The sequence below is a fragment of the Equus quagga genome, chromosome 13 (genome assembly GCF_021613505.1).
Source record: "Equus quagga isolate Etosha38 chromosome 13, UCLA_HA_Equagga_1.0, whole genome shotgun sequence".
NCBI classification, from domain to species: Eukaryota; Metazoa; Chordata; class Mammalia; order Perissodactyla; family Equidae; genus Equus; species Equus quagga.
This window is the reverse complement of record NC_060279.1, coordinates 85,464,485-85,483,013: the sequence shown is the minus strand read 5'-3', so window position 1 is coordinate 85,483,013 and position 18,529 is coordinate 85,464,485. Positions and strand designations below refer to the sequence as shown.

Genomic DNA, 18,529 nt, shown 5'->3' with positions numbered 1-18,529 from the left:
GGCGAGGACCAATCAGAGTGCGGCTTTGCCTGCGTAACGGCGCGAACGTGAGACGTCATCCGTGAGCGTCGACTGCTGCAGGGAAGCTAGTTTCTTAGAAACGGTGGTGCGAAGAACGAAGAGGTGAGTGTGATGGAGACAAGGGAAGGGCTGGAGGCCGGGTTCCCGCGTCTGGGGGAGGCAGTGCGGAGGGAGGAAGGCGGGCTTTCGTAGACTGACTCCGCAGAGATCTTATATACTCCTGCCGTGTCGCGGCTCTGGGGACATGGCAAGAGCAAAAATTGTTCCCTGTCCCCTTCGCGCTTCGCCTGGTGCCTTAGTCAAGTAATTACTTACCTAAAGAGTCAGAAATGCGTGAAGCGCCTTCGGGTGCACGCAGGGCCTGCGGGGGTGTGCACCGAGCACCCCGTGTCGTTTGGAGCGGGGTGCGTGGGTCGGGGATCTGCGATATGAGATGAGGCCTGAAGGCTGAGGCGATGTGGAGCCAGGAAAGAGGGAGGGAAGCAATTGGCAAGCGAAGGATATGTGAGAAGGAGCCGCCGACAAGGGGGAGTGGCGGAGGTGCGGCTGGAGAGGTTGGCCGGCATCAAGAGAGGTCATCGTGCCCACTCCGTGCCAAGGGGCCGCGCTGGGGATAGGGAGCAACGAACAAAACGGACACGGTCCCTGTTGTTACAGAAAATTTAGCTTAATGGGGAAGATGGGCATTAAACAAAATGTTAGAAAAGTAGAGGATCTTAGGGGTTGAGGCAAACTCAGTGGCTCGTAAGGTGTCTAACAGCGGGGCAGGATTAGTCTAGGGGTCAGAGAAGATCCATGATCTGAGGCATATTTATGACGCTACCCTGAGGGATGGAAAAAAAAAACACATTCAGAGACCTGGAGAAAGGGAACTATAATGTGGTGGGTGTAAGTATTAGATAACATTGTTCATTTCCCCAATGTTTCTTGAATGTCTGCTGTGTGCTAGATGTTCCGTTAGCTGGTGGGCATATAGCAGTGAACAGACAGATGTGGTCCCTAGTTTTGCTTATAGTTTGGTGGGGGAACTGAAGAGAGAGCGTATGAAGAGATACTGGAGTCTTATATATGGGGAGCGATTTATGTTCTGTGAAAAAGGAAGAGTTCCTCTATTCAGAGAAAGAGGAGAGTTTTAGAGAAAGATCTGTGTGAGGTAACGTAGGTGCATTTATGAGGAAAAGCTGTGTGATATAAAGGGGACATTGCATCTTCGGAAGAGAGGAGGATATGAGTGGAGATTGATCTCGTAGAGACAACTGGACATCCAGGGGTCTCAAACTGGCAGCTCAAGGGCCCACTCTGTCCTTTAATCTGTTTGGTTTGGTCTGTGCCGTGGTGGTTTGTTTTGTTCTGGGTGTTATTTAAATTGCTCATTTAAATAATAAAAAGGAAACTTTTCAAACCAAGAGATTCCACATAAAAATTCTGAATTTCTTACTTCTCTTGAAAAAATTGAGAAAACCTGGTAACGTGGAGCCCACATTCCCTCTGGCAAGGCGAGTCTGAAGCCGGGCACTGGCTACTCCTTTCCATTGGGCCTGATTCACGAGTTCTCCAGGCTCCGCTCCTCCCTGCTGACCAGCCGTGCCTCACTTGGTTATGTCACCCCCTTAGCCTCTGGAGGCAGCCTCTGTTTTTATACATTAGAGGAGCGTGGTATGGAAGGGAAAGGAATGAGAAAGGGGATTTGTTTTATGGGGAGAGGAACAGAAACAGGAAAAGGGAGAAGTTTCTTATTTAAAAAAAAAAAAGCAGTGAGGGGATGGCGTGGTGGGGCTTGTACCCTGTTGAGTTGTGCTTCCCAGCCTTTGCCACTCCACGGGTCTCCCAGAAGATGCTAATATTTGTACAACCCCTGGGGTAGATGAGGAGGCTGCTCGTGGCCAGAGGTGATTGGCTTGGGGCCCAAGACTTAGGCCCCGCCTGGTTGCCCTGATGGCTGTGGAGATCAGTATTTTAGGATGTCTCTCACCCATTTGGGGCCCAACAACTAGGGAGGAGGGGCCTCTGTTACAGAGAAAAAAAGGGATGTGAGGAGAGGTCACATCTCATCAAGGGGAGGGTATATCTTTTAAGTCTTAGCAAGGTGGTGGCAAGAGGCGCGTGCTGTTTCTTGTCCAGTGAAGTGGGTGTGAGAAAGGTAGGTGATGTGAGTGACGCCTGGAGACCATCTGCTTCTGGGAGGTTTCTTCATGGATTCACTCAGGAGGTTTTTATTGAGCACCTATTGTGTGCCAGGCACAGTTAGGAGGTGGAGAAGAAATCAAATGACAATAGCTGTCCTTAAGGAGCCTGCACGCCCTGTAGGGTTGATCAGGGAGGACCGGGGCCTCCCGGGGGAGAAACCCCTCCCGGTACTGAGGGGGAACCCTGCTCTCCCTCCCCACAGGCCTCGGGATGTCTCTGGCAGACGAGCTCCTGGCTGACCTTGAGGAGGCGGCAGAAGAGGAGGAAGGAGGAAGCTATGGCGAAGAAGAAGAGGAGCCGGCGATCGAGGATGTGCAGGAGGAGACGCAGCTGGATCTTTCCGGGGATTCGGTCAAGAGCATTGCCAAGCTATGGGACAGCAAGATGGTGAGCGGGTTGTCAATGGGAGCCCCCAGGAGGGGCGATGAGAAGAAGAAATGGCTCTTCTTTCTGAAGAGTGCTGGGTTCTCACTCCCCTGTCCTTCCCGAACAGTTTGCTGAGATCATGATGAAGATCGAGGAGTATATCAGCAAGCAAGCCAAAGCCTCGGAAGGTACCTTCTCCCCTCCCACGCGCCCTCGCCTGCCCCGCTCTTCTCCGGCCAGGCCCCTGGGCTCTTTGCTGCTGCAGCCTTGGAAGTTGGGTCTGTCTCTCAGCCTTTTCCAGAGCTTCTCCTCTTCCATCCCAACCCAGTCCCCTTCTCCGGCTAAAATGACATTGCATTATAAAGCCGACACTCCTTGAGTTCTTGCTCCGTGCTGAGCCCTCACTAATTGTGATGGGACTTGTCTCACAGCGTCCCAAACGGCAGTGAGTCACGTGACCAGTTCCAGGGGTTTTGCCACGTCTGTAAACCACTTGTCTTATTACTTAGTTCACGTTTTCTTTGAATCAATGTGCTTTTTTCCTTCAATTTACCTAAGAAGGAAAGTTGTCGCTGCTGTGAATGGAAAGCTGATATCGTTTGCTGCATAGAAAGTAACCATAAAAACACACAATTACTAAAGCCTCACCTGAGGTTTCTTCTCACTTCCAACTGTGGGGAGCTCTGGGTTATCTCTAGAATGTTCACCTCCAAGAGGATGATCCTGTTAAGGCTGGGCTCTCAGATGCAGTTGTCCGCAGCAGGAAGCCACGGGAGCTGTCAGGCACAGGAGTGGGGTGGTCAGAGCAGTGTCAGGGAGCCGCACTCCTTCCTTCCTTCTTTAAAGTGTTCTTGAGGCACCCTGGGGGCCAGGCCCTTGTGGGCTCAGCCGTGGTCCCTGCTCTCAGAATGCAGAGGGTGTGGCGAAGCCAACAGGCAAGGTCCCAGACAGTTATTGGCGGGTGGTGCCCCTGGGATGGAGGGAGCTCAGGACACTCTGGAGCTGCAGGAGGGCCTGCCAACCCTGCCTCAGGCGTCAGGGAAGCACTTATACCTGAACTGGAGCTTGAAGCATGAATACACACACCAGGCTGAGAATAGGGGGGCATGTGCCCAGGGAAAGAGAGCTGCCTGTGCAAAGCCTCGAGCATCCCGAGTGACAGGGAGGCCGAAGAAGGTGCCAGATCTGGCAGGGTTTCGAATGTCAGGCTGAGGAGAGTGCCGTGGGGAGCCATAAAAGTGACATTTCCTGATGTCAGGCTGGGCTCAGGGACTGAGTCAGACCCAATCCACCCAGTGTCTAGTGGGGAGGGTGGACACAAAATGTCTCAGAACTGGATGTCAATTGTGTCTGATGGACACGGCAGGAGTGCCCGAGGCACAGAGGAGACATCTGTCCCTCCTGAGAGGTGGGGGAGGACTCAGGTGCCATCTGAGTCTTGAGGACATAGAGGCATCTGAGCATCAGGGTTAAGAACATGGGCTCTGGCATCACATCTTAGGTCTGCCATGTGCTGCCTCTGCGACATCAAGCCATATCCTTTCATGTCTTTCTCTGCAAAATTGGTCTAATTTAACACCCACCTCGCTGGGTGATGTGGATAAAATAAGTTAATACCCGGGGCTGGCCCTGTGGCCGAGTGGTTAAGTTCGCGCGCTCCGCTGCAGGCGGCCCAGTGTTTTGTTGGTTCGAATCCTGGGCGCGGACATGGCACTGCTCATCAAACCACGCTGAGGCGGCGTCCCACATACCACAACTAGAAGGACCCACAACGAAGAATATACAACTATGTACCGGGGGGGCTTTGGGGAGAAAAAGGAAAAAATAAAATCTTTAAAAAGAAAATAAATAAATAAGTTAATACCCGTAGGGCACTTGGACCAGTGTCTGATGCATGGTAAGTCCTCTGTGTGTCAGCCTTGGCGACTACTGCATGTGAAAATACCATCATCATCACTGTTGTGATTATTATTACTGTTAAAGCCTGAAGAGGAGTTTTCCAGAAACAAATGTAGAAAGGGACGCACCAGGAAAAGGGGACAGCATGTGCAAAGGCCGAGAGCAGTGAAGCAGCCCTGAGTGTTCAGGGCACTGTAATCAGTCTTTCATGGCTGTAATGTAATAAGACAAGGGCGTGGTGGTGGGAGGATGGGGCTGGGAAGGTGGGGAGACCAGACTGGATTTGGCGAGTCAGCCAATATCCATGGAGCAACTCCCACGTGCCGGGTGCCATTATGGGCACCAAGGGTGCAGTCGTGGGAAACAGGCACAGTACTTGTCCTCACGGGGCTTCTGGGAGGTCTTCCATCCTAAGTCAGGGGAGCTTGGCCATTAGCCTTAGGGATGTGGGAGCCCCGGGAGGGTTTAGTTCCAGGGAGAGATGGGGTCAAGTCTAGACTGGCCTGGAGGCCAGCCTGGAAGGGGAGAGGCAGGAAGTTTGCAGACATAAACCCCTCCTCTTGCTGATTCTTCAGCCCCTCCTCCTGCTCCCCTCCAGGCACCTCCCCAGCCTCCCCCAGCTCTGGGGCTTGGGACGGTGTGGGGTCAGTGGGGAGGGTGCTTAGCCACACTCACACCAGGCTGTTTCTTACCTGCACAGTGATGGGACCAGTGGAGGCGGCCCCTGAATACCGTGTCATTGTGGATGCCAACAACCTAACTGTGGAGATCGAGAACGAGCTGAGTGAGTGCTGGGAAGGGCAAGCAGAGATGACCCTGCCTGGTGTCCTTCACACCCTCCTCCCATCCCCAAGGGAGGGACAGGCAGGATCCTGGGCTGCCTTCTCCACTGTCCTTTCCCAGGGTCCTGCCCCCAAGCCGTTTATATTAGTTTGAATCCACGTTCAGCTGCTGTAACAGAGTGGCTTAAATAAGAAAGGAGTGTATTTTCCTCTCGTGTGAAAGCCTGGATGAGGGTCCAGGCCTGGTGTAGCAGTCTCTGGTGCCCAGGCTCTTTCTGTCTTGTTGATCTGCCGCCTGTTTCATGGTGCAAGGTGACTGCCCACCACCAGCCATCACCTCCACATCCCCACCAGCAAAACGGGGGAGAGAAGAGGAGGGCACAGTTCTCTTCAAGGGGGTGACGTGAGAGTTGCACATGTCACCTCAGCTCACATCCTGTAGACCAGAACCAACTCATGTGGCCTCATCCAGGAATAAGGGCAGCCAGGAAACGGAGCCCTCATGCTGGGTGTCCGTGCACCCAGCTAAAGCTCGGTGGGTTGGTTACTAAAGGAAGAGGGGAAACGGCTGCTGGGGCAAGACTCTGCCTGCCCCTCATCAGACACTCCCGTCTCTGTTCTCCTCAGACATCATCCATAAGTTCATCCGGGATAAGTACTCGAAGCGATTCCCCGAGCTGGAGTCCCTGGTCCCCAACGCCCTGGATTACATCCGCACCGTCAAGGCAAGTGGAGACATGTGGGTGCCCGGGAAGAACGGAGGCTTCTCCACGCCGCTCGTGTGAAGGGGGGCAGGGCCCTGCTGTTAGACCCCCAGGCTAAGGGGAAAGGCTCCCCTTGCTCGGCTTTTGGCTCGAGACAGGTGGGCACAGCGAGCAGGTGAATGAACTGGAGTGAGTGAGCTGGAGGCTCCGGCTGCTTTCTGCTGCCTCTCAAGGTCTGGAGATAGTGGAGAAGGGTCTACCCAGCGTGGGAGAGATGGAGTCCAGAAAGAACGTCCTCACGGCTCCCGCCCCACCCTCCACTCCCTCTCCTTCCCCACCTGGGTCTCCTGAGAGGGGCCTCAGCTTGTTGAGGCCAAGCAAGCAAGAGAGGGAGATGAGGGGATGCCCTCTAGCACTCCTCCGGTGGTGGTTGGAGCAGCTGGTGTCTGAGCTGATTTGAAGGCTGACAGAGGGGCAGCCACACAGAGATTTGGGGGAAGAATCCTAAATGCCAAGACTCCCCAGGTGGTAATGAGCCCTGGTGCCTTCAAGGAATGAGAAGGGGAGTGAGGAGAGGAGCCGAGGGGTCGCTCACATCTGACCTCTAAGGCTCTGGGTCTTATGGGAAAGCCCGGGGGGGGGGGTGGGGGTCAAGCGCAAGTGAAGGTGGGACATCAGCAAGGAGGCTCCCGTGTGACTCCAGGAGAAGGTAAGGAGGCAGCAGGGGATGTCCGTGTGGTCAGCAGGCCTGTCGAGGCAGTGGGTCCTCTGTGGCTGGCCATTCGCTTGGGTCTGTTTCCAGATCAGCCACCACAGGCAGGCGGGGCTGACCCTTTGAGCAGTGACATTCAAAGTGACCACTTTGTACAGACCAGTGTCCCCAGAAGAGCCCTGAGTGGGTGCAGGAGCGAGAGAGAGTCCAGAGCCTTCCTGAGCCTCTGCCTGCCCGCTCTTGCCTTCTTACCCGCAGGAGCTGGGCAACAGCCTGGACAAGTGCAAGAACAATGAGAACCTGCAGCAGATTCTGACCAACGCCACCATCATGGTCGTTAGTGTCACCGCCTCCACCACCCAGGGGTGCGTACATAGCAGGGAGAGGGCGCTGTGGTCCACCTCAGGCCCAACTAACAGCAGACGATGATCTTGGGGTCCCAGTGGCACAGATGTCAGCCTAAGGCAGACAGTTCATTTCAATTCCACACGTTTGATCAGCACTTCCTGCGAGCCAGGCACCATACTGGACTCGGGCATCCCCAGTCAGGAAGCAGCCTTCCCCGACCAGTAGCCTGTAGTCTTGAAGGCTGAGGCAGAGGGCGAGCCCGTGATTAGAGGTGTTTGTCTCTGGTGTGTCGTCCCCTGGCTAGAATGAAAGCATCTGTGAAGGCAGGGGCTTTGTTTAGCTCCCTCGGTCTCCCTGCACCCCTCTGGCTCCTGTGCCATGCCTAAGAGAAGGAGACATCTTTAAAGCCCAGAGCGGAGTCCTGTGGGATGGGGACCTCCCGGGGGCCGGCTTCCTGTTCGTTGAACAAACACTGACGGAGCAGCGGGCGCTGTTCTGAGGACGGGGCTTACAGAACCTAGCAAAGCAGAGGTGGCCCTGCTCTGCTCGAGCTCCTGTCTGGGGGGAAGCAGGTGCATACACGGGTCAGAGGCCGAGTGTCAGGATGCGTAGGGAGTGCCGAGTAGCGTGGGGCAGGAGGAGGGGCACCCACCTGGAGCAGATCAGGGTGGCTTCCAGGAGGAGGTGACGACTCAGCCTCTGAGGGGAGCCATTGGGGCCGGCAAGGCTGAGACCTGAAGGCTGAGGAGGAGCCGCCACAGGGGACTCGGGAGAGCATTTCAGGAAGAGGAAAGAGGTGTGAAGGCCCTGATGACACCCGGAGACCAGAGTAGGCAGGACAAGGCCCCCGCCAGGCCGATGAAGGTGGCGCTGCCTGAGAACTACGATTCCCAGCTGCCCTTGCTTCCAGGCCTCAGGACTTGTGGTTGTCTTGAAGTTGCACACACGTACATGCATGTGCACACACAGCTGGGAACACGGGGGCTCCCACGCCAGTCAGACAGGATCCCCAGGAGGGGCCAGCATCGTCCCAGCTGCGTCCCCACCCCTGCAGCCAGCAGCTGTCGGAGGAGGAGCTGGAGCGGCTGGAGGAGGCCTGCGACATGGCGCTGGAGCTGAACGCCTCCAAGCACCGCATCTACGAGTACGTGGAGTCTCGGATGTCCTTCATCGCACCCAACCTCTCCATCATCATCGGAGCGTCCACGGCCGCCAAGATCATGGGTGAGGCCCCAGGACCAGGGCAGAGGGGCATTCCGGGCAGTGATGGTCCACGGTCTGCAGATGGGCCATGCGACCTTGGGGAGTCACATCTCCTTTCTGTAAGACAGGATTTGGCCCCGGAGCCCAAGCACCATGTCCCCCTCGCACTCTCCTGGTCAAATCTCCTGGAGATCACAGGTTGGCCAGCCTGCTTTTTCCACAGACTCCGAGAAAGGATGATGGCCTTGACCTGTTCAGCCCCTGAGCGCCAGCAGAGCTGAGGCCAGACAGGCTGTAAAGGAAAGAGGTAGCGGGGCCCACAGAGAGGCCGGGAGGCCGGTGCTCCTCAGGCAGCGTGTCCCGGCAGCTCCCAGCTCTGCCACGGACCCGCGGGCTGCCTGGCAATAGTAAAATTGGTTCTCTGAGCCTCAGTGTTCTCCGAAGACAGGGTGCTAGTCCTGGCAGTGTGTTAGGACGAAAGGGTGGGTCCCCAGAGCACCCCCTTGGGCTCCTGGCCCCTCCCCTGGAAGTGGACAGACGCTTCCGGGGGAGTTTGGTAAAGCAGCTGTGTTGGTTGGCTAGGGCCGTTGTAACAAATTACCAGGGACTGGGGGCTTCAACAACCGAGCTTTATTCTCTCAGCCCTGGAGGCTGGAAGTCCAAGATCAAGGTGTTGGCGGGGTTGGTTCCTTCTGAGGCCTCCCTCCCGGCTTGCGTGTGGGTGTCTTCCCTGTGTCTTCACATGCTCTTCCATCTGCATTCTAATCCCCTCTTATAAGGCCATCAGTCAGATGGACCAGGGCCTATCCTATGATGTCGTTTTATCTTAATCACCTCTTTAAAGACCTTGTGTCCAGCTACTGTCATATTCTGAGGTACAGGGGTGTTAGGACTCCAACATAAGAAGTTCGGGGGACACACTTCAGCCCATAACACAGCCTTGGGGGAAGGGGAGAAAGAGGCAGTGGTTTCAGGGCAGGAAAAACTGGGGTGTGGATCCTGCTTCCTCCCTTCGTTGACCCTACATCCTTGGGCAAGTGACTTCATGTGCCTCAGTTTCCCCAGTGGTGATTGGGGGATGTGCTAGTTTCCTACAGCTGCTGTTAACAAATGACCACAAACCAAGTAACCTAAAGAACGCAATTTAGGATTGTATGGTTCTGCGGATCAGAAGCCCGCCGTGGGCCTCACTGGACTAAAATCAAGTGTGGACAGGCCTGCGTTCCATTTTGGAGGTCTAGGGAGGAATCTGTTCCTGTGGCTCTTCCAGCTTCTGGAGGCCGCCTGCATCCCTTGGCTTGTGTCCCTGTCATCAGTCTTTAAAGTCTCCTTTCTCACATCACTCTGACTCTGCCTTTTTCTTCCACTTTTGAGGACTCGTGGTTAACTGAGCCTGCCTGGATCCTCCAGGATAATCTCCCCACTTTGAGATCTTTAGTTTAATTGTACCTGCCAAGTCTCTGGCTCTGTAAGCCGCTGTAGGCGCGGGTTTTGGGCTGATGGTGAACATCTACGCGGGGCCGTTTCTCTGCTCCCTCACTGCTTATGACATCTGTGGTGCTGGAAGCTTGTTTTAAGGATTCGTTGGTCTGATGAGACGGTGTAGTCCTTACAAACACCAAGCACGGGGCTTAGCACCCAGCAGACCCCATCAGAGGTGGGAGTATTCACCCGCAGCTCCTCTTCCTCTCCCCCGTGCCTGTAGACAGGCTCGTGGGAACCCGGAGGTGTTCACAGCCAGGCCCTGTTGTCAGGGTACCCCTGGTGAGGTGAAAGCTGTTCTAAAACATTCAGGTCGCAATCCCCAGGGCAGGAGCCGTGCAGCTTTGCAGACTCTGCGGTCAGGTTTCTGTTGGGCCACTTGCTCACTGTGCACCCTCAAGCAAGTTGCTTCACTTCTCTGAGCCTCCTCCCGGTTCCCCTCTGAGATGACACACGGCCCAACCTGGCAGGGCCACCTCAGGGATCCAGCTGGAAACTCATGTAAAGGTGTGCAGCACACGGTGAGCCCCCAAACGCCCCGTGTTTCTTCTGACCTCCTGCCTCCCTCTCCCTCCCTCCTGCCGCAGGGGTGGCCGGTGGCCTGACCAACCTCTCCAAGATGCCCGCCTGCAACATCATGCTGCTCGGGGCCCAGCGCAAGACGCTGTCCGGCTTCTCGTCCACCTCCGTGCTGCCCCACACCGGCTACATCTACCACAGCGACATCGTGCAGTCCCTGCCCCCGGTGAGCCCCCTCCACCCCGCGTCATCGCCTTTGGCCCCCAGCTCCCCAAGGACGGAGCCTTCTGCTGATTGGAAATAGCCTTGTCTCAAGGGGCTGTGTGAGCCTGAGCAGGTGGCCCCCCACTCCTCGTTCCATCAGTCACAGCTGACGGTGTGGTCAGGAACCCGGAGGACGTGGTGGCACGGGGCGGAAGAACAAAGATGCTGGAGCAGGTGCTGGGGTCGGGTTCCGGCAGCACCACTTGCCAGTTGGGCAACCTCAGGCAAGAGGCGCGAGCCCTGTGCCTCCACCTGCCCGTCTGTAATGCGGGGAGAACAGAACTCATCCACGTGAAGCCCTTCAAATCAGGCCTCACGCCCGAGGAGCAGTGTAAGGCCGGGGGTTCCCAAAGTCACCCTCGGGGGTAGTGACCTGCTGGAAGGTTTCATGGAACTCACTGAGAGCTGATCGTCTCAGGGCGATGGTTTGTCACAGCGAGAGGACCCAATAACATCAGCAGAGGGAGCAAGTGCGAGGGGCGGGGTCCAGAAATACCAAACGGAGCTTCCAGTCGTCCCGTCCCCGTGGAGTCAGGACACGTTACTCTCCAGCCGTGCACATGTGACAGCGCACAGGGAATCACCAGCCAGGCCTCACTGTTCAGTCTTTGCTGGGGCTCAGTTACATGGACATGACGGGGTTGCCTGGGTGGCCGACAGAGCCCATAACCCAAAGAGCCCACCTGACATCACACGGTTACTGTCTGGCCCCCAGGCCACCAAAGGTCCCCACCCAGGGGCCGAGGGCCAAGGTTAGACCTCTCAGGGCAAGGTTAAATTCTTCACTACATGCAGCCACTGCTCACTTTATTATCATTATTATTGTGAGTTGAGACCTGTGGCCGTGGGTTTTACATGTACCTTTTTGGTCTTTCCCAGGACACGGACCACCTTCCTTTCAGGGCATATAACATGGTTTTCAGTCACACACACGGATATTTTCTATTTTAATAATAACATACTTATTTTTAGTGTTTGATGATCTTTCATCTGTAGTACAATTAAGTTGTCTAGGCAAACCAGTTTAAGTGTTTGGAAAGTAGGTTGACAGAACACATTGATGATAATTCACTGCTAGACTGCATCATCCTAGGGACGCACAGCACGAACGCGGAGATGCTGGCGGGCAGAAGTGGAGACCGTGGGGGCTGGAGTTTCAGAAACTCTCAGTGATCTCATTGACCCCGCTCCCTTTCCGTTGCTGCAGGATCTCCGGCGGAAAGCGGCCCGGCTGGTGGCTGCCAAGTGCACGCTGGCAGCCCGCGTGGACAGTTTCCACGAGAGCACGGAGGGGAAGGTGAGGGGCGGGTGGGCGTCTGTCCATGTGGGTCTGTGGTCTGTCTGGGGGAGAGCTGTCATCGGGGACCCACCGCACAGGAGCCGTGCCTTAACAGACAGCCCTGTGTCTGTCTCTGGGTCCCAGCGAGGCCAGCTTCCCTCTCCCCTGCTATACCAGTGTCCTGTCGCTGCTGCTTTAGCAAATTACCACACACCTAGTGTCTTAAAGCAGCCAGAGTTTGTCATCTTACAGTCCTGTAGGTCAGAAGTCCACAGGGGTTTTACTGGGTTAAGTCAGTGTTGGCTGAGTTCGTTCCTTCTGGAGACTCCAGGGGAGGATCCATGCCTGTGCCTCTTCCAGCTTCTAGAGGTGCCTGGTTGTGGCCCCTTCCTCCATCTTCCAAGCCAGCAGCATAGCATCTCCCATCTCTCTCTGACTCCGCTCCTGTCTTCACATCTCCTTCTCTGACTCTTTGAAGGACCTGGCTAGGACACTGGGCCCACACTGATAATCTAAGATACCCGCCCCATCTCAAGGTCCTTAACCTGATCACATCTGCAGAGTCACTTTTGTCATGTGACAAACGGTGACATATTCACAAAGACCAGAGATTCGGACTTGCCTGCTGTACTTCAATCTGTCCCCTCTGCCAGCCCTTGTTTTCATTCAAGTAACATTCAGTTAATCTCTGTCTTCCTTGGCGGACCTGTTCCGTGACAGTAGATATGTTTTCTGTCCTGTGTGGTGGTGTTCAAGCACCCAGCCTGGCACAGTGTTCAGGGGTTCAGTTTCTCTGCCCCTTCTCACTCTCTTTGACCCTGGTCTCGATGCTGGGGGTACAGCAGTGAACAGCACAGACGAAAGCCCTGCCTCTGTGGCATTTACATTCTAGTTGGAGATGGGGCGAGGGGACAACAGCAGGTAATCTGTAGTGTGTTCAGCAGTACTGAGTAAATAGATGCTAAGAAGAAAAGTGAAGGGCATGAGTGGCAAGGGAGGTTAACCTCAGGGAGGGCTTCTCCCAGGAGGTGAAGGTTTAATGTAGACCTCAGTAAAGTTAGCGAGTCACATGGGTTCCCAGGGGAAGAGTGTCCAGGGAGCAGGAACAGTCAGTGCAAAGGCCCTGGGGCCAAAGTGTGGCAAGCCCAGAGAGAGGAGGCTGGTGGGACCCGGGAAGATCATGTAGAGCCTTCTGTGCTGTGGGGAGAACTTGGCTTCAGCAAAGGTTCTGAGATGGGGGCTGATTTGGGGTCTTGCCTGAAGGCAGAGCCCAGTGGGTTTTGCAGGGTGAGAGAAACAACAGAATTGAGGCTGACTGACTCCCGGCCGCCCCAGTCACTGACCTGTGGAGAGCTAGGGCAGAAGGAGGGGGAGCAGTTCTGGCTGCCCTGCTCACCTGAGGGCTCTTCACAGCCATGTAAAGGAGACGGTTGTCTGTGGGGCGCAGTGTTCAGAGGAGAGTCTGAGCCTGAGATACGAGTCTGGGGGTCATCAGGTCGCAGGTGGACCTTAAACCCGGAGAGCTGAGAGCGGACAAGATCCTCGGGGCCCAGGTGCAGGGGAGGCCCCAGGAGGAAGGAGTGAGCCCCAGGGCGGGAGCTCCGCTCATGCAGATGGAAGGACAGACGGACAGACAGGCGGGGCCCATGTCTGCTGCCCACGGGAGCAGCTTCAGCACCTTCCCCCACCCCCCGCCCAGGTGGGCTACGAACTGAAGGATGAGATTGAGCGCAAGTTCGACAAGTGGCAGGAACCGCCGCCTGTGAAGCAGGTGAAGCCGCTGCCGGCCCCCCTCGACGGGCAGCGCAAGAAGCGAGGCGGCCGCAGGTGGGGCCCTTGGGGACCAGCAGGGGCGAGAAGGGAGGGGAGGAGGCTCACATCCTCCCAGCTGACTCCCGGGTGCCCCTGTCCCCAGGTACCGCAAGATGAAGGAGCGGCTGGGGCTGACGGAGATTCGGAAGCAGGCCAACCGCATGAGCTTCGGAGAGGTCAGCCCCCGATCCCCGGGCTGTGGAAGCTTGGGGCTCCTCTTCCTCACCAGGCCCTGCCCCTCTGTCCCCTGCTGCTTCCTTCCTCTCCAGCCTCCTCCTTGGTCTCCTGGCCTCCAGTCTCACCCCTCCCCATCCAGCCAGCCCCAAAAGGGTCTACCCAACACTTAGTGCCCGGGGTCCTTGTCTGGGCACCAAAGGCGGGTCAGGATCAGTCCCCTGCAGGCCTCCCTGCCTCGCCCTTCCCCGCTCCTCTTCCTACATTCTGCCCTGCCATCCTGCGCTCCCCGGGCCTCACCCTGCCAGTCTCATTATCCGAACAGCATCCTACTAGTCCTGGGCTTCTAGCTGATCAAGGGGGTGGCTAACCCCAGGACATCTTCCCATCCCACCAGATCGAGGAGGATGCCTACCAGGAGGACCTGGGCTTCAGCCTGGGCCACCTGGGCAAGTCGGGCAGCGGGCGTGTGCGGCAGACGCAGGTGAACGAGGCCACCAAAGCCAGGATCTCCAAGACACTGCAGGTACGGGCCGGGCCTGGGTGGGCCAGGAGGGGTGCACGCTGGTGACAGAGCCCAGCTCGCAGCCTGGATCTCCTCTCCCCGCCCCACAGCGGACCCTGCAGAAGCAGAGCGTGGTGTACGGCGGGAAGTCCACCATCCGCGACCGCTCCTCAGGGACCGCCTCCAGCGTGGCCTTCACCCCGCTCCAGGTACCTGCCCAGCCCCTGCCACTGCAGTCAGGGGGCTCTGCTCCCAGCCCTCTGAGTGGCCCTGGGGAAGCCCCTGCCCTCCCTGGGCTTCGGCTGCTTCGCCTGTGAAACAGGTGCACGATAGAGCCCTCACACGGCTGTCTCAGACGGTGCCCTGGTGAAGCACCTAGAGAGCATAGTGTGGTCCCTGGCACCCAGTGAAGTTAACAGGGACAGGTGGGAAACAGTCGTAGCCGCGAGCACGGGCTGGCTGTAGAATTCAGGAGACCAGTTCCTCTCCATGACCTTGAGCAGGCTCAACCCCTCTCTGAGGCTCCGGTTCCTCTCCTTCCAAATGGGGGTGTGGTTGGGGCAACCTCTGACCCCATGCAAGAAAGTTCATAGTTCATCCCAGCCCGGCCACTGAGGCACGGGATCGAGCGAGGATGAGTCACTGCATCTGTCCGTGCCTCCGTTTACTCACCCACAAAACAGGGTGAGCGTGTCCTGTGGTATCGTGAGGAATAATTGAGCTCATTCCGTTCCATCAGCAAGTGTCTCCTGAGCACCTGCTGAGTGCTGAGCACTGTTGTAGGCGTTGGGGCTAAAGCCGCAAACGAGACAGTAAGTCTCGTCCTCATGGGGCTCATGGGGCGGCAGGGGACGGATAAATAAGTGAGATACACAGTGTGCTGGGAGGTGGAAAGTGCCGGGGAGGAAGGAAGGGAGATAGAGAGCCACCAGGGAAGGCCTCTGCGAGGAGATGAGAATTACCAAATTTAAGATATTTTGAACAGGGCTGGCCATGTGCTGGCTCCCAGAGCTGGTCATTGTCATCAGTGGGGTTGGTGTGATTTGTTGATACCACAAGGACTCAGTTTCTTTATTCAGAAACCGAATGGAATCAGCTGTTCTCAAATGTTGGTGGAGAACTTGTTACAAATTCTGATGCCCAGGTCCTCCCCTCCACCCTGCCTCCGGGCCTACTGAGTCAGAATTTCCCAACGTTGGGGAGATTTGGGGACTAGAAACCTGTATTCTTGTCCACCTAGAGCCTGAGGACCATTGAGAAGGGCCTGTGGGGCCCTGACATTTCAGGCTTCTCTTACTGGGGCAGGGGGGCTGTTATTAGGGGCCAGGCCATCTCCCCACCCCGTCATCCTGTCTCCCTCATCTGCCCAGGGCCTGGAGATTGTGAACCCACAAGCAGCCGAGAAGAAGGTGGCCGAGGCCAACCAGAAGTATTTCTCCAGCATGGCCGAGTTCCTCAAGGTCAAGGGCGAGAAGAGCGGCATCATGTCCACCTGAGGACCACAAGCTGGGCAGCCACGAGGCCCTGCCATTCTGAAGGGGCCAGGTCAGGGCTGGGAGGTTCCAGCACGGAGAGCCACCCTGCCGTCGGCCCAGAGCCAGGACTGTCCAGGAGGCACGGGAGGAGGCCCGGCCCCCTAGCACCAAGGTCGCCACCTCCTTCAAGGGGCAGTGCGTCTTCTTCACACCTCATCTTTTTTATTTTAACTGGGAAAGGAGATAGTTTTGGAAAAAGCGTAATTAAAAGCACACTATCAGTATCTGTCCTTGGGGAGTGATTGTCAAATACCCGGGTGACTAGAGGACGAGAGCTACCAGGTTTGGGGGACAGAGTTTGTGCTCCCCTTCCAGGTGGTATCCGGGGGACCCTGTCACTCCCTCATCACGGGACCCCAGGAAGAGAAGAGCCCTCTCCGTCTCCAGGCCCCTCGGAGAACAGCAGTCGTTGACACCCAAGCGATGTGGCTGCTGAAAGCCCGGCCTGCCACGCAGCTGATGCCTGAGTGGTCGTGGCTTCCTAGGTGCGTGGCCTCCCCTTCCCAAGCCTCCAAACTTAGACCACGAGGTGCCTGTGAGGATGTGAAAGATGCCCAGGAGGCACCTAGCATGGGGCTCACGATCAGGGCCGGGGACTGGGCACTGTCATTACTGCTATCCAGTGTTTGCTCTGTGCCCCTATTCCCCCTGGCGTGCCGAGCCCCGACTGGGTCGGAGGTGACGGGCTCCCTGCCCTGGTGGGGACTCGTTGCTGTAAAAGATCCTGCCAGGTTAGCGAGAGGAGGCCCCGGTCTGTCCTGGAAGTGGGGCTCAGCCAGGGCCTCCTTCCCTGTGGCTGAGAGGTGCAGGCTGAGGCGCATGTGGCCCGCAGACAGCTGGGGGAGAGGCCATCTGCAGGGGAACAGCGTGCACAGCCCCAGCTCATAACACGAGACCCTGGTTACCCTACAGGGGCTAACTGAGGAAGAGTGCCGCCAGGGGCCCATCTACTCTGCTCAGAGCTGGGCTTCACAGTGACACCAAGGAGGAAGCCCAGGTCACTTAGCTGCGTGGTCACTGCTTCTCTTAGTTACTCAGGAGGCAGGTGCACAGAAAAGAACCCGCCCTGTGGGAGGGCACTGCCTCCTGTCTCTGCCCCGCTCCCACTCCCTCCAGCTCAAGCTCTCTCCTTGGGTCTCTCTCTGGCTCACTGGGTCCCACCTGAGCTCTCCCTCTGTCTGTTCCTCTCTCTGGGCCTCCCCTTGTCAGCACTCGGGGTGCCATGGCTCCATGTGTGTCTCTGGGGCCCAGTCCCTCCCTCAGCCCCGGGCCCTGTCTTGACCTCAGCAGCTGAGTCTGTCTCCCTCACGTCAAACAGTCTGCGCACCTGGGAGATTCCTTTTGACGGCCCAGTTACCCCAAGTCATGTAACTCTTTCCCCAAGTTTATCCCTGAGCCTTTAGATCAGCCCTGTTTAAAAGTGACAGCCTTTGCTGGTCGCTGCTTATGGGTGTCCCGGGAAGGACCATCTGTCCACAGCGCTTCAGAATCCCCATCTCCCCTGGCCAGAGTGAATCTATGGGGGAGGGGGGACCTCGGAAGAATCTGCATCACCTGGCCTGCAGCCCTGCACCCTCTTAGAACGGAGACCCTCATAGTTTAAGATGCCTCAGAATTACCTGGAAGCCTTGTTAAAACAGGTTGCAGGGCCCAGAGTTTCTTACTCAATTGGTCTATGGCCGGGCTCAGAAATGTGCATTTCTAACAAGCTCCCCGGTGATGTGTATGCTGCAGATTCAGGGACAACGCTTTGAGAGCCACTGCTCTAGAAAACTCTGTATCAGATTAGCTGCATGTTGGAATCATCTCAGGACTGAAAAATTCCTGAGGTCTGATTCCCATCCCTGGAAATTCTGATTTCATTGGTCTAGGGTAAGTCCTGAGTATCTGGATGTTTTTAAAGCCCCCCAGGTGATTTTCTTTCTTTCTTTTTTTTTTTGAGGAAGATTAGCCCTGAGCTGACATGTGCTGCCAATCTTCCTCTTTTTCTGAGGAAGACTGGCCCTGAGCTAACATCCGTGCCCATCTTCCTCTTTATATGTGGGATGCCTACCACAGCATGGCGTGCCAAGCAGTGCCATGTCCGCACCCAGGATCTGCCAGGTGATTCTTAATGTGCAGCCAAGTTTGAGAACCTTGCTGATCACAGTGCAAACTGTGGACCATCAGCACCACCTGGGAGCTTGTTAGCAAGCAGAATCTGAGAGCTCCTGGATCAGAATCTGCATTTCAACAAATCCCCAAGTGATTCCTGAGAAGTCTAAGAGGCACTGCCCCATCCAGGGACCACACCTTGAGTAGGAAGGCTCTAGATCAATAACTCTTAAACTCTAATGAGCACAGGGGTCACCCTGGAAGTCTGTGCAAGTGCAGACCCCTAGGCTACATGCTGCTCTCTCAGGACCTGAGAACATTGCCCTTTTACAAGCATTCTTCCCTCCCTCGCCTGGGGCGATTCCGATGCAGTTCTCACGGTTATCTCCCTGGAATTTATCTGACTTTCCTCCACCTAGAGGAGATAGGCAGATCTGGCTTCCCATCTTGACCTTGTGACCCTGGGCAAATGCCTCACGGTTCATGAAAGCACCAATGCCTAGCAATCTTAACCACAAGTCATTCCGGCATCCATTCAGCAAATGGTAACAGTGCTTCCTGAGGATGCAAAATCCGGAGAGGGAGATTTGAATGATTACGAAAATGATGGTAGACGTGCAAAAGTAAATCTGAATGAACGGAG

The 18,529-nt window shown here is 56.2% G+C and overlaps 1 protein-coding gene across 1 annotated transcript; it reads left to right on the top strand.

Moving 5' to 3' along the window:
* The first annotated feature begins 36 nt into the window (after positions 1–36).
* Positions 37–16,016, top strand: PRPF31 (pre-mRNA processing factor 31). The gene is made up of 14 exons (XM_046682421.1): positions 37–123; positions 2,411–2,595; positions 2,702–2,762; positions 5,174–5,257; positions 5,883–5,980; positions 6,930–7,036; positions 8,074–8,243; positions 10,292–10,449; positions 11,695–11,784; positions 13,466–13,593; positions 13,682–13,754; positions 14,150–14,278; positions 14,368–14,466; positions 15,628–16,016. The coding sequence occupies exons 2-14, from the start codon at positions 2,419–2,421 to the stop codon at positions 15,751–15,753; spliced, it is 1,500 nt and encodes a 499-aa protein (XP_046538377.1). The 5' UTR covers positions 37–123; positions 2,411–2,418; the 3' UTR covers positions 15,754–16,016.
* Positions 16,017–18,529: the final 2,513 nt, after the last annotated feature.